At 39.9% G+C, this 15,924-nt stretch overlaps 1 protein-coding gene across 1 annotated transcript in view; it reads left to right on the forward strand.

Annotated features, from left to right (window-relative positions):
- The window catches only part of ACAA2 (acetyl-CoA acyltransferase 2), a 22,976-nt gene extending 7,295 nt beyond the window's left edge, over window positions 1–15,681 (forward strand). Inside the window, exons 2-10 of the mRNA XM_063456801.1 lie at window positions 5,252–5,418; window positions 7,707–7,835; window positions 9,020–9,136; window positions 9,545–9,692; window positions 10,026–10,201; window positions 10,698–10,827; window positions 12,122–12,192; window positions 14,058–14,212; window positions 15,067–15,681. Of these exons, the coding sequence (XP_063312871.1) occupies window positions 5,252–5,418; window positions 7,707–7,835; window positions 9,020–9,136; window positions 9,545–9,692; window positions 10,026–10,201; window positions 10,698–10,827; window positions 12,122–12,192; window positions 14,058–14,212; window positions 15,067–15,151 (1,178 nt within the window). The 3' untranslated portion in view covers window positions 15,152–15,681. The remainder of the gene's footprint in view (window positions 1–5,251; window positions 5,419–7,706; window positions 7,836–9,019; window positions 9,137–9,544; window positions 9,693–10,025; window positions 10,202–10,697; window positions 10,828–12,121; window positions 12,193–14,057; window positions 14,213–15,066) is intronic.
- Window positions 15,682–15,924: the final 243 nt, after the last annotated feature.

Raw genomic sequence — 15,924 nt, forward strand, 5'->3', positions numbered from 1 at the left:
ATATATCCCCTCACTGCTGCATAGTGTCTGTGTATAATATATATCCCCTCACTGCTGCATAGTGTCTGTGTATAATCTATATATCCCCTCACTGCTGCATAGTGTCTGTGTATAATATAGATCCCCTCACTGCTGCATAGTGTCTGTGTATAATATAGATCCCCTCACTGCTGCATAGTGTCTGTGTATAATATAGATCCCCTCACTGCTGCATAGTGTCTGTGTATAATATAGATCCCCTCACTGCTGCATAGTGTCTGTCTATAATATAGATCAAATTGTAAATAGAAATAATGCTATGTAACCTAGTCCCAATTAATGGGTTAGGAACATAGAGGTCAGTACGGTGGTACCAGCTCCACCTTTACGTATTAGCCAAAGGTGAATACACTCCAATCAAGGGGGGGTGGGGGGAGAGAAAAAAAAGATTACAAATTACAGCTATTAATAACTAACTTGGAGACCTGTCTAGTGGGGTAATATTACAGTTACAGCCTCAAGTACCAGTAGTATCTAAACTGGAAAATCAAGATACAAAAAAGGAACTGGGCTGGGAAGCAAGTGTAGAAGTGGTTATGGTGGTTAAAGCCCCATTCCCCTCTCCTAGTTTAATGGCATCAACAAGCAGCCAGATACTATTGGGGCTATGGTAGGTCCCAATGATGGCTGATAAATCCAAAATAAACAGGATAAATACAGGGAAGGTTTACTAAATAGTGCTCTGCTGGCTGAACATAACATAAGAAGGAAGGCAGCAATGTATTTAGCCAAGACAGAGGGGTGATGGTAGGAAAACAACTTCCAAAAGAAATCCCCCCCCCCCCCCCCTTTTTTTTTTTTTTCTTCCTCATATACATTGCATTACCCACTGGGACTGCAAATTACTGTTTGTATACTGACATCTATGCTACCACCATCATGCTTCACCATTGGGATGGTATTGCGCAGGTGATGAGCAGTGTCTGGATTTCTCCAGACCTGACGCTTTGAATTGAGTCCAAACAGGTCAATGTTCATTTCATTAGATCAGAGAATCTTGTCACAGTTTGAGATTCCTTTAAGTGGTGGGTGTTGTGTTTTTGTGTGTGAGACAGCCACTAGAGGAGCTTCCGGGTTCTTAAAACACTTTGTGTTTTAAGAGATGCTGGACGTCCATACGCAATGCGTGAGGACCTCCAGCGTCACCGGAATCCCTATAGGAAAGCATTGAATAATGCTTTTCTATGGGGCGGTGTAATGCGTGCGAGCGGCCGTTGCCGTGGCCCGTGGCAATTGCCGTGCATGCGCATTAGGTCTCCCCCACCTGCTGGCGGGGGAGGAGAGTTGTCGGAGCCTGACCCAGTGCCGAGGGACATTGGCGCTGGATACAGGTAAGTCACTGAAGGGCTTTTAACCCCTCAGCAACATGGGGTGAGAGGGGACCTGCAGTGCCAGGAAAATGGTTTGTTTTCCTGGCACTGGAAAGTCCCTTTAAGTTTCTCCCGTCTCCACACTTGATCTCTGGAGCTTACCCAGTGTTACCATTGGGTTTGTGGTCACCCCCTCAAGGACTTGTCCCCCGATTTATTTATTTATTTATTTATTTATTTATTTATTGTTCAGTTTGGCCAGGCAGCCAGGTCCAGGAAGAGTCCTGGTTATAGAGGCCACAGTACTTTTGGGAACTTTGATTGTAGGCTTTCTAGCCCTCCCCATAACTGTGCCTAGACACATCCCTGTCTCTGAGCTATGCCAGCAGTTCTGTTGACTTTGTGGCTTAGTTTTTGCTCTAATATGCATTTGCTGCTTTGCAACCTTACATAGACTGGTGTGTGCCTATCCAAATCCTGTCCAATCAATTACATTTGCTACAGGTGGACTTCAGTAGTAGTGTGTAGAAAGAAATCTCCAAGAAGTCTCCAAGATGATAGAGAAATGAAATGCATCTGAACTAAATTTCAAGTGATAGCAAAGAGTTTCAATACTTAAATACTTATGTCAATGTGATAGTTCAGTTATTTTTGTGTTCTTGTTTTTATTAGATTTGAAGTAATTTATTATGTAGATTGTGTAGATTGCTTTTGACTTTATTTTATTGAATAAATCCTGACACTCTGTAATATGCCATGTGTTGTTGCTCACCCAATGGTTGTATTTACCTTACTTTAAGACCTGCTAAGGAACAGGTAATTGTTATTATTTCCTGATCTATAAAACCATAGAATCCAAAGAGGGTGTACTTTCTTTCTCCGCCTTCCCAAATGCCAAAAGCTTTCTGTCAATCCTTTGGCTGGTCTTCAGTATTCTGTAGAACACTGCAAAATAGTGCAATATTATTTGTAATAATGAACATTTTAATAAACAAGATGCACTTACAAAAACACATTCACATGCTCTGTCAGAAGTCCCAAATTCTGTTTTACTTGGAATCTCTCACTCCAGGCAAAATATCTCCCAGGTACTATGAACCAGACAGCAAACAAGTTATCCAGACATTAGAGGGATGCCAGCAACTGGAGATTGGACAATTTCCTGACTACAGGGACTGTTTCATCTGGATCTGTTTGCGTCCAGACCCAGATTGTCTAGAGGTGAATGCCTTTCTACAGGACTGGCCTCCGCTAGGGGGTTACATCTGCAATTGCACCAGATATCCATCACACTTATAACCCATTTTTAGCAGGTTCTACCTCGGTTTCCAGTCTTCCTGGAGATGTCATACATGGACCCTCTCTTGTTGCTGTCTTTTCCCATTCTCTTCATGTATCCACTTGGGAACCCTCATCTGTGCAATGGCTTTTGTGCACAGGTCTTTCCTCTGGGACAACTGTGCTCTGGGTACCATAAAATGCTATCTTAGTGATTCCTTTACAGCTCTCATGACCTTTTTCCAACAGTAGGTCATATTAATTTAGTTAGTTCGAACATCTTTGCCTGTCAGTAAGATCCTCCTGTGTTTATTTGTTTATTTATTTTATTTTTTGACTTAGGCAGTATTCATTTATCTTAACTGATGGCTACAAAGTATTTAACACTCTTGGATATTTTATTTAATTTTTATTTTGTGTGTGATTGGCCTGAGAATGTTTGCTTATCTCTGACAACTCATTGCCAAACTGTTTTACTTTGTCTCTCCTTCATGTCTCAGTACATCGAGAAATGTTAAAAGTAATGCCATCCAGAGAAAAATAAATTTACGTCCAGATCAAATGTTTGCATCTAAGTCAAACTTGTAATTTGGCAAAAGAGTGTGTATTTTAAAACGTGAGGAAAGAGTTTAATGACAAGCTCAATGCGTTAGAATGTATTCATTCTAGTGAAAGACTGGAGGGCCAATGGTGGACACACAGTTTTCTTATCTCTTCTCTCTGGCTGGATAGCACCTTTTAACTATGATGTAAGGTAACAAGGTCTTGTGCTCTTGTCTGCAGAAGAGTTTTTGTTTTGTAGGTAGGGTGGACCTGAACCTGTCACCTGACTGTTAGTTCTTCTGCTTGGATACGTCACAAACATAGGAATTATTCCACAGGGTTGTTCCAGTGAGCACACATATCCTACAAGGGTAGTCACCCGTTACACCGAAGGATCTAAGGTCACGTTGTATTTTTCAATATGTTATTGAGAAAGGGCAAAGCCATTGTGAAGTATTTGGTTAACCTTTGGACCCGGAATGCTAGATTACAGCTTGCATTTGTTGAATGTTGCACCAGCTCAGTTTAGTTAAAAAAGGTTCAACTTTCTGGCCTACATCGCATGTTCTAACTTTTTTTGATTCAAGGTGAGATGGTGGCAGAGTTCTGTGAACTTGCGTTGGAGCAGATAAGTCTTTAAAACAAAATTAAAGAGAAGAATAATTTTTATTAAAAAGTTTGTGCTTTAAGTGGAACTAATAACTGTTCTGGAAAATAACACCATGGAAGAAAACAGTGAAAGTCTCCTATAACTTGTGTTAACCTTTTCATGTGATGCTAAATCTAACATTTATTTTCATATAAAATGGAGCAAGTGACATCAATCCAGTTAACAGAGATCAGGAATTCCTATCGGCCCAGACAAGTAGTCTCTGCCAACTCCCTTTAGCCATGCTGCAGTAAAGCCACAGGGCTGGGCCAGGTAGTATGTGGTTTGAACCTACATTGGTTGCTAAGCACAGTAATCTCTCCATCAGGCATGCCCTCTCTGATTACTGCAGTTTGAGGGATTATTGTGGTTTTGCACCTGAAAGAGCTGCAATCCTCAGGCTCCCACACGAGGCTGTCAGGGATGCTCTTCCTTACGCCTGGGCTGTCCTTTTCCGTTCCGCATGTAGGGGGTGTCATCAGGCTCGGCAGCAGCAGTCCAGGCTGCTTCCTGCTGAACTTCCCTAGTGCACCCTTCCCCCACCAAAAACTAACCACTGCAGGACCCCCAGGGATCATACTAACCCCACTTACCTAAGCAGAATGGGGGTGGGACAAAACACACTGCACCTTAACACACTTGCTTAAGCACAAACCTATAACCCCCCACATTACAAAAAGTCAGCAAACTCCCCACATATTACACACCACACATACTAAACACCGTAAGCATGCAGACACACTGCATGCTATGAGTAAGAACAGAGGGAGAGACGCTCTAGGTAGGCCACCGTATTTCTAAATCAAATTATTTTGTGGGTCAGGACAAGGTAGCCTGTCATGAAGGACAAGTGTATTGGGCTACCATCTTAATCCTGAGGACAGGTAGTTATTTTTTTTTTATTTTTATTTCCACACCCCTTAGTTCAGTCCAGGCACTAGCAGAGGTCAGTCCTGTAGAAAGGCATTCTCCTCTAGACAATCTGGGTCTGGAAGCCAACTAAAGAAGGGTAGGGTCCAACAGTTGGTTCTGGACACAAACAGATCCAGATGAACGTCCCTGTAGTCAGGAAATTATGCAGATGTCTGGAAATTGTTTGCTGTCAGGCTCACAGTACCTGTGAGAGATTCCGAATAAAACAGAATTTGGGAGTTCTGACAGAGCATGTGAATGTGTGGGTTTTTTTTTTGTTTTTGTTTTTTTTTGTTTTTTTAAGTGCATCTGAACAGGAATGCAAAGAAGGAGTAGAACAAATATTTAAAGCCAAGAAGGTGGTGCCACTGGAAACTTGTGTTTTTAATGTAGTGCATAGAGAACATCAAAGCAACAGTAGAAGGTTGTGACTATGCATTTCTGGATCTGAACCAGAACTCTACAAGAAATTTTCAGTGTAACAATTTTAAATTTGCTTTACTTTATCATTTTTCTTTAGGAATTTTTGTTGTTTCTGCCAAAAGAACACCATTTGGCACCTACGGTGGGCTGCTGAAAGACCATACAGCGACAGATTTAGGTGAAATTGCTGCTAAAGCCGCCCTTGCTGCTGGCAACGTGTCTCCGGACATCATTGATAGCGTTGTGTTTGGGAATGTTGCACAGGTATGTTCTGATTTATTGACTGTTTGCATTGAAGTGTGTAAACATGTTTGTTTTATGTAAAATTGATGCATGAACCTACTGAATGTGTACATATTTACTAAAAGGTGAGTGGGAAAACAGATCAATATTGACCACCTTTGTAGAAGATGTGCAGTGTTGCTCAATTTTGTAGGTTTTGTCTTTATGCTCGTTAAGGAAAAATATTACGGATTCAGTTTTTTAATTTTTGGTATTTCTTTTAGGGTGAAAAAATGTAAAACCTAAACTTGGCGCCCAGCCTATATATGTGTTTATTTGCTTATGTGCAAACTATAGTGAAAATAAACGTATTTACTCTCAAATTTCATCTGATGAAAATGGTAAAGTGTGCTGTTTTTATATCCTCCCCTTTCTGAAAGGAAACTGGCTTCTGGAAATAAAGCAAAGACATTTGACTACGATTAGGGACTAATAGAAATGACTGGGATTGGATCATTAAATCTAAATAGAAGTAATTATTCTGCACAACTAATCTATAGATATTGTCACTACTTCATTTACTACATCATAATTCATGATTCTGATCAACTCCTTATTTAGTTTGGTATGACTGCCCTGCATGTATATTTTTGCCACTTCTTTTGTTTGTTTTTTACCCCGGTGGTGACCAGGATAAAATACTCTAAGCTCCAAGGGCTTGAGGATATCGGTGCCTCCATTTTCTGCACTTTCCCATAATGCTCTGGGTATGCTCATGTGTAGAGTTGAGCGGACACGTGGATGTTCGGGTTCGGCCGAACTTTGGGGAAAAAAAAAGGTCCGGGTTCAGGATCGAACATGAACCCCATTAAAGTCAATGGGGACCCGAACTTTTGGGCACAAAAATGCCTCTTCAAAAAAAAAAAAAAGGGCTAGAGGGCTGCAAAAGGAAGTAAAAGTAGGACAAGTGCCCTGCAAACAAATATGAATAGGGAAATCACTTAAAATAACATAAAATTTAAAAATACAGCTGAGCCATAAAATAGCACTAGATGGAATCTTTGATTTTTAGCTTTGGAAGAACATAAATCAAAATCTAAAGCATGGCTGTCAGGAGGATCACCAGAATTATCCATGTGAGAGAGGGTTGGAGTGCAGAGTATTCTTTCATTGTTCAAACTGAGATCAACTCCTGATGCATGGAGAAAAGGCCTTCACAAGCCCCTGCTATTGTGTACATAGTTTATACTAAGTGACCCATAGGTTGAGGAGGTGGTGACCATGGCGGTGTAGGTGGAAGTGGTGGTGGAGGATGAGGTAGCCAGCACTGTTGGTATGTATGTATGTCAGTCTCATTAGGCGGTGAACGGGAAGGCCGAAGTTACGCTGCAGTGCAGACAGGCAAGCAGCAGGAGGGTGGGAATGCCAAAAGCGCAGCAGCTCTGATATATGTGGGTAGTTTTTCAGGAATTTCTGCACCACCAAATTCAGCACATGCGCCAGGCAAGGGATGTGCGTCAAACCGGCTAGGCCCAGAGATGCTACGAGATTTCGCCTATTATCGCACACCACTAGGCCAGGGTTGAGTCTCAGTGGCAACAACCACTCATTGGTCTGTTGCTCCTGCGCGGTGTGGGGTTTTTCCCCAAAACTTTTTTTTTTTCTTTTTTTTTTTTTTTTAAACTGCCTGCTGTCGTTTCCTCCTGGCTGTGCTGAAGTTGGTGTTGCGCTGCCCGGATGAGGTGGTGGTAGAGGAGAAGGAAGCGGAGTAGGAGGAGGAGGCAAAAAGAAATGCCCTGCAATCCTCTGTGGCAGAAGGACATGTGCCAAACTGCCTCAGGCCCAGCCGCCACTTCATTTGCCCAGTGTGCAGTTAGGGAGATATAGCGTCCCTGCCCGTGCTTACTGGTCCACGTATCTGTGGTTATGTGGACCTTGCCACAGATGGAGTTGCGCAGTCCACACCTGATTTTGTCCGCCAATTGGTTGGGAAGGGATGGCTTGCCTGGAAAATTAGTGGCGGCTGGGAACCACGTACTGTAGGACAACCACCGCCATCAGGTGTCCATCTCCACCAGACGGAATGACAGCATTTCAAAGGCCAGGAATTTTGAAATGCTGGTATTCAGGGTCAGGGGATCACAGGTGGGTAGTGGGGTTCTTGCTCTCTCTCGCCATATGGTCGAGAGAGAGAGATAGATAACAAGATTTTTAACCCCTTAAGGACACATGTCATGATTCCCTTTTATTCCAGAAGTTTGGTCCTTAAGGAGTTAAGCATGGTTTGAGATGAACACCAATCACTGATCTCCATATGTTTCATGTTGCAGACTTCTACAGATGCAATTTACCTGGCCAGACACGTTGGTCTTCGGACAGGAATCCCAATCTCGGTCCCAGCGCTCCTTGTGAACAGACTTTGTGGGTCTGGCTTCCAATCCATTGTCAATGGCTGTCAGGTAAAGAGTTTTTTTTGTGTGTGGAGTTTTCAATTTATGATACTGTAAACAACTGATAATTGGAGCATTCTGTATGAAAACTAGTGTTTTGGAGTCCAAATTGTAAAAGGGGAACAATTAGCAGAAACGTTCTATGGTGACTTCTACACTTGAACTCTGAACCACAGTTGTTTCTTATCACTAACCTGTTCAGCTGCACCTCATGATTGGTAAAATTATACTACCATGCCTCTAGCATTTACCAAACTTATTCCACAAATAATACAAATACCTTCCACATGCTACAGTTGGATTTTTTTATTTTTTTTTAAACAGAACATACTTTGATTCAACCCCATCCTGCCTGTGGTAGGATATTTTTAATAACTTTACAGCAGTGGTGGCTGGTGACATTTCAAGTTGGTAGGACGCCATACTGGACACATGGACTTGACTCTAAATGGTTCTTAATCCTGAATAGGCATGTCTATATGGCACTACTAATTAGTAATCTTTTAATATTCAAGAGTGAAACAAATAGGCCATTTTGAGGCTAAATTAAAAGTGTAATATAGAGCTTTGCCACAAGATGTCATCAGAGGATTACCTTAAAAAGCAATTGCTCTCTTCAGGAGATTCTCCTTTAACTTAAATTAAAAAAATCCCTTTCAAAAAATAAAATAATGTAAGCTGAAATTAAATTGGACAAATCCACATATGAGAACTTATCTTGGATGACTCCCTGTATACACTATGAATCAACTGACTCCCAGCACTGGAAAAATGTCCTCAGACATATAGGGGCTCTGTAGCCCAGTAGGAGGTTGCCAGAGAGCTTTCTTTTAGTAGGAGCCGGAGTTCAAACTAACTGGAAACTAATGTGACAGGCCATCGATTCTGTCCTATGTGATGTTCCGTGGGCGTCTTATGATGCGTCCAGAAATTTACCGGAGGTGGCTATAAGTTCAAACTCCAGGAAGGGCACAGTAGACACATTATAGACTGATCTTGGCCCAGCTTAGTAGAAGAGATTAGAGGGGACCCTTGGGCACCAGAGTCCTATTCTATCAGATTAGATGCACTTGCACTGCCCTCTGTAGGATGAGCAGCTGGGTAGAGTCAAGTAAATGAATTGATGGTAACTTTAAATGGAAGAACAAAGACGTCTTGCAATTTGAAAAACTGACAAATTGCTGTTTTTGCAGGAAATTGCCCTTCGAGAGTCTGAGATTGTTATGTGTGGTGGTACTGAGAACATGAGTCAGTCTCCATATGCAGTCCGAAATATCCGTTTTGGAACCAAACTTGGCGCTGATATCAAGGTATAACTTTTTCTTCTGTTTTCTTCTTCTGAGTTTGATTACCAGTGTTCTAAGGTACCTTACTGGCTCTGAAGAAATTGAGTAATTTAAATTACCGGTATAGTGTCCAGCTCAAATTCTGTTATATATTTTCATTTTCGTTTTTGTCTTGTGAATTTTGGTTTTTCTTTTTTCTATCTTGTAACATTACATTATTTAGTTACATGTAAAGTCCAACACGCACATTTCATACTCTGTGTGTCTTTAAATATCAGCTCTTTGTAATGCGTTTTAATGTAATGTTTAGATGACCGTGTTGCATTGGATCTTAGCCTGGCTCCCATATACACCATACATGTGAAGAAGTAGGAAAGTGTGTGCATGCAGAATGTGAATACACTTAATTATTAAACTAGTCCTTTCATTTAGATGGAGGACACGTTGTGGGCTGGGCTTACGGACTCTCATATTAAGACCCCCATGGCCATTACAGCTGAGACTTTGGGTGAAAAATACAACGTAACAAGGCAAGACTGTGACAATTATTCCTTCCAGACCCAGCAAAGATGGAAAGCAGGTGCGTAGAGAATTTTGTTACCTTTAGACCTGTTACGGTTATATTTGTGTGTTTATTAAACAATCTCAAATATTTATTGTGATGTAGTGTATTTGTATACTTATTTTTTTTAACTTTTAATTTTTTTATTGCTTTTCATTCTGTTCAAGATGTCTTCACACAGTTTCCTTCTGTATACTCTTTCTGTGTGCTCCCATATTTTGAAGGCATTTGGTCATTGTTAATAAATAAAGGTGGACTAGCATGTAATCTAGGATTTGTTCTAATGTGACCAAAGCCATGTAATAGACTTTCTTGTACAATGGACTTATTGTTTAAAACCCTGCTCCACAGCCCAGGATGCTGGATACTTTGCTGAGGAAATGGCTCCCATTGAGCTAAAGTCAAGGAAAGGACCCATCAAAATGGACAAAGATGAGCACCCTAGGCCACAGACCACCTTAGAGCAGATGGCTAAACTCCCACCTGTGTTCAAGAAAGACGGCATGGTCACCGCTGGAAATGCCTCGGTGAGAAAGTGAAATATTATTATTATTATATATATATATATTTTTTATTCTTGTTTAATACTGTAAGCCCCATAAAGTATACAACATATTCTGGTATATAAGTTCTAGAGTTGCATAAAGGGAAATTCTGGTGTGAAGAGTAATTAAATTTGTGCAGTCCTAGGTTCTGTTGTGATTGCTCCACTTTGCCCCAGGGTACGCTTTAGATTGTCTGTTTCAAACCCAGACCAAGAGCTTTTACAAAGGGGACCAGATGTAGACATCAGAAAGGAAATAATCCAAAATTCTATCAATACGTTGGCATTGATTCCCATAGAGAAGAGGCTCTCACAGTCTGTCAGATAAAATGCTAGTAGTTGGTATTTTTTTTTTTTTTTTCTCTTTCTCATACGGAGTCTCAAATTGGCTCTGCAGCATTGGCGCCTGCTTTATTTTATTTGAAGCCTCACTTACCTGGTTTAATTTTCATAAATGTCTTGTCTTTATTGGCACACAGGGAATATGCGATGGAGCTGGTGCTTTGATTATTGCCAGTGAAGATGCCGTATCAAAACACAAACTCACGCCACTGGCTCGAATTGTGGCCTATCATGCGTCTGGCTGTGACCCTAAGATTATGGGTTTCGGTAAGAAATGTGTTTTCTTTCTATTCTAGAATGCGCTATTTGTGGACTCTGCTGTGCCAGTGATTCCCATATGGGCAGTGTATACTCATTTCTGTTTACCTGCTATAAAGGGAACTCTATTTTAATCCACTCCATTTTACGCCAAAACAGCAGCGTGGGACACTGTTTTTGCTTCTGCTCTTTTGACGTAAAATGTTGCGTTCCCTTCTAAAATCCTGCTCTTCTGAAAAAGCCTCATCTGTCTAATCTAATGCAATGCGACTTTCACACTGCATGGGGTGCACTCTGCCATTCTAAATTCAGAACAAATTAATTTATTTTTTTTAACCTGTGCTATACAAGGGAAACAAACTCTAAAGCATGTTTTCAGAATTTTAATGATTTTCTTACTATGTGAGCACTTTACAACAGAACTAGTATTGTTGGGCTAATACCCCAACACCTTGAAATTGAGCGAGCTCTTGCTCGTGGAGTCATTTTTCTGATTGTTAAAAGCGAAAATATTAGACTTTCCACCCATACAGAGTATATTTTTCATTATTTTAATTTTTTTTTTTTTTTTTGTAATTCTGTTTGATTAGTTTAAATACATAGGGGATAGTATTTTACAAACTATTGATTCCCCTTTCTTTGGAGACACATTTTATTCACCCTTCTTAATGGTTATCTATTAAATGTAAAGTTTCAAAATGTATTCTATTACTTTGTGGTCAGGGCACCAGTCCAGGTTTTTGTTCAATAAAGTTGTCCTGATGACAAAGGAGGCATTTTGTTTTTTAGTGGATAATGTTAATCTATTTGGAGAATGGTGAGAATACCAAAAACTGCCCAAGTGTAGAATCACTCCGGCTACAAGGGACATGCCCAATGGGCTAACTCTATCCCAAAACTGTATATGACTTTGACGCTGGATGTTTTTGATGGGTTCTTGTTACTCATGACTCTAGCCTTCCCTGGGTTGAATTATAAAGTCGTAACGCCCAAAGCTCAGCCAGAGGCTACTTTTATAAGAGTAGTGTGACTGGTTGCTACCAGTTGAGGGGGAAGGGACTATCTCAGTCAGATATGACATTCTTACCGTAGAGCAAGCTACCTGAATGCACTTCATGCAAAATGTATGTATGTTTGTGAGCTCTTTATTTTGTATAGTAGACCTTTAATGTGATTCATTTCTCTGCTTGTATTCTGTCACTTAAAAAAATCCATGGTATTCCAATTTTTGGCATCATCTACACCTAAGTTTTGTAATATACCTAATGGTCCTTAATCTCAAACAATGTTTTTGCTTTTCTAGGCCCGGTCCCAGCTATTACTGGCGCTCTGAAAAATGCAGGTCTGTCTTTGAAGGACATGGATCTCGTGGAGGTAAGTAGTAAAAGGCATCTAGTGCTCCTCGTTATGCGAGGTGACTTGTATTTTTATTACTTATTGGAAGATTCCAGGCAGAATATCTTGATAAGTAGGCAGATGTGAAGGCGGATAAGAGCTGTTTGGCTCATCTTGTCTGACGAATCTTCTAAATAATTGTATTAGTCCCTGGCCTTATCTTATAGTTGGGATAGCCTTATGCCTATCCCATGCATGCTTTTCTCCTTCACTGTGTTAACCTCTACCACTTCAGTTTGAAAGCTCTTCTGTGCATCCACTACCATCTCAGTAAAGTCATACTTCCTGAAAATATTTTTAAACCCTCTAATTTAAGACTGTCCTCTTGTGGTAGTTTGTTTCTTATTTTAAATATAGATGGGCCTTCTTGTAGTCAAGCCAGGCTTTGCACAGATTGGTCTGTCTGGTCTAAGAGCAAGCAATTGCACAGGATTCCATCAGTAGTTGGTGTTTCCAATTCCCTTCTGAGTATTGCTCATGTAGTGACTCGTATGTCCCTCAATCCTGGAGGCTATGATACCTGACAGAACATTCCATGTTGTTGGGAGCAGGTGATTGGTTGGTGTATTTGCTGGATATCTCCAACTATGATGGTGACTGGTTCCTGTTCCGGCAGCATGTGGTCTGTTTTCAGGTCTAGTAGCCACTGGGCCTTGATGTTATGTGATACTTCTTTCTCACAGATGTTCTTCCAGTATTCTTCAATCTCTGCTACATATAGGTCTTGGATCGATATCTTGTGGTTACCCTGCAACTATGCATACACCTTGGATGGTTCTTTGGTAAACAGGGTATTGATTCTCTTAGCCTCTGCTTCTATTGTGTATCTGCTCAGTCTGGTTGCCAATGCTGTCCTTCTTTACTTGGTGGTTTCCAGTGCCTTTTGGTATGGGCATATCCTCATACTTTCTCAGTAACCAAGATCTATCCTTGATGATTTCACCTCTGTGAAGTTGATCCAGCTAACTAACTTCTGTCCGTGTGGTTTTTATCTTGGCTTGTAGTCTTCATGGTGGGCATTGCTTCTCTTTTGAGCCTGATCTTGTAGTCTAGTAGCTGTATGAGCCGGTTGGGATTTTGGACAATGCTTGATTACTGCAGCTAGCATGCTGTCTGTTGGTAGTTTGCCAGTTATCTTTGGTCTTGTCAGCTGGTCAGGAACTGCTAGCTTTTCTAGGATCCTATTTATTATATCTGTTGTGATACCCACATCCCTACCTGCAGCGGGTATGGAAATTTCTTCCTGTAGTCTGTCTAATTCCAGTTGTGACACTAGCTTCCTCTTGACGATGTTCAAACGTTGTGTAGCCAGCTGTTTTGGTGTTGGGGTAGGTGATTGTCTCTTACTCATCCATAGTTCATCCACTCACTTGTTAATACAGACTAAGTCCAAGCCGGTATCCTTATCTTGGTTTGTGTTGTGCTCATATTAATGAGGTGGGCAGTATATATTTTTAGGTGTTTTACCCAGGGACACTTACTGGCAGTGCCAGTGAACTAAGAAGCCACACACTATAGTGTCACTAGTGTTCCTTTGCATTAAAACAAAATAATTCACCCTAGACGTGTCTCAGATCTCACCCTACTGCTTCTCTAAAATATAGGGCTGTTTGTAGCATTAGAACTGTAATGTTAAAATACATATTTTACCTTGTCTCATTTTGCTGTATCATATGAAAAGTATATGTAGTAAGGCAATACTGCCCTTTTAAATTGATATCAATGCTGTGCTGATAAGTAAAAAAAAAAAAAAAAAAATATATATATATATATATATATATATATATATATTAATTTTTTTTTTTTTTTTTTTTTTTTTTTTTTAAACCTTTATTTCTTAACAGGTCAATGAGGCTTTTGCAGCACAGTATTTGGCAGTAGAGCGAGCACTTGGTCTTGACCCAGAGAAAACCAATGTAAATGGCGGTGCCATTGCCTTGGGCCACCCACTGGCTGCATCAGGATCCCGAATCACTGCTCATCTTGTCCATGAACTCAGGTGGGTACTCATGTGACTGACAATCTGTAAGAAGTCTAGAATCCCACAAAGAGGAAAGGCAGAACCCACCCATCGCTGTGCAACGGTTTCAGATTTCAAAGTCAAAGATTGCATATTCAGTTTTTGTATTTTTTATTTATTTTTGGGCAAACTGACCAAAAACACAGACCGCATCGCACAGTTCCTTTTTTGTCTTCTCTACCTTAATCGGTCTGATTACAAGGAAATAACTAAATAAATTTAAATTACATGGATTGCCTGGATCTCCTCTGCAAGCTTGCAATTTATAGAGCTTTATAAAAAAAAAATAAAAAAATAAACTGAGCTCAAGATTCAGAGCTGTGTAGAAAGAAAATAATTCATATAGGGTAAAGCAAGCAGGTTCTCCCAGATATTTAGTGGGGTTAATAGTGAGGTAAAATCTAGGCTTAATTATAAACCATTGCTCTGTTATGTATCTCTTAAAAAAACTCCATAACTTTCTACGGAATTTTAGTATACATGTGAAAACTTAAATTTAGGAGATCATCGTAACAATGCAGTCCAACTTGTGTATCTCTTACTCTTCCAAAATGTCCTGCTCTGTTAGGTTCAGTAGAATAAAACATTAATATCAACAGATTATGAACATAACTAATTTAATTTATTTTCCAGAATATTTTAAAGTAATTTGCTAGATCTTGCAATTCTGTCTGAGATTCTAAAACCAATGGAATGTTCTTGCTGACTGACCCACTTTTTAGTACCTTTTTTTTTTTTTTTTTTTTTTATTTATTTATTTTTTGTCTGAAATGCATGTTTGGTGATTTTTTAATTTTTTTTTTATTTTTTTTCCTCCCTTGTCTTCCATCTAGACGTCGTCGTGGTAAATACGCAGTGGGATCAGCCTGTATTGGTGGAGGCCAGGGAATTGCAATTATTATTGAGAATGCAGCCTAAAACGAAACGTATAAACACGCAATCCTCGATGTTTAAAGAAAACATCACATGTTGTCTGGTCTCCTTTAATGGTTACAAAATGCACTATAGGCCATATGTACCAAGCCTAGATAAAACTTCATTGTTTGGCATTATTCTACATGTTGGCTGAACAATTGCCTTAATGTCGTTCTAATTTCCCTTTTTCTAGAAATAAAACTAACTACACCATGCTTTCCTTGCAAAGTCAAAGGCATAATAATATGTATGTCATGCATATAAACAAGTGCCTTTCATGGTGTTTTCATGAATGTCTCTTGCCATGAAATTTGGCTTGTGTATAAAATTGTCTAATCCAGAGTGTATGCCGCCCAGTGCCTTGTGTGTATAAAAACATTGACTGACATATTGTCATTGTGATTTTTTATTTTTTTTGTAATGTTTTCATTATTTGCTTGTTAAATATGTTATACTTGCACTTATGTCAGCCATTTTGTTGTAAGTCTCTGGTACACACTAGGATTTTTTTTTTTTTGGGGGGGGGGGGGGTTGTTTTTCCATCCTTTGGTTATACACTCCTTCTGTTTTAGGGATTATGATGGGTTTTTTGCTAACTGTGAAGGGGATTAGACTTCTCATTGTGGGCTTAAATAAAATATGGTGTAAAAGGAATAATTTTTTACTGTTTTCATTTTATTTCTTATTTTATTTCCATGTGATTGAATAATACCAATGTAATAATTTTGTCAACCACTCATTGAGCTATGATAACTGATGGTATTCCACAATCTTCA

Source organism: Pelobates fuscus, chromosome 5, assembly GCF_036172605.1.
Source record: "Pelobates fuscus isolate aPelFus1 chromosome 5, aPelFus1.pri, whole genome shotgun sequence".
NCBI classification, from domain to species: Eukaryota; Metazoa; Chordata; class Amphibia; order Anura; family Pelobatidae; genus Pelobates; species Pelobates fuscus.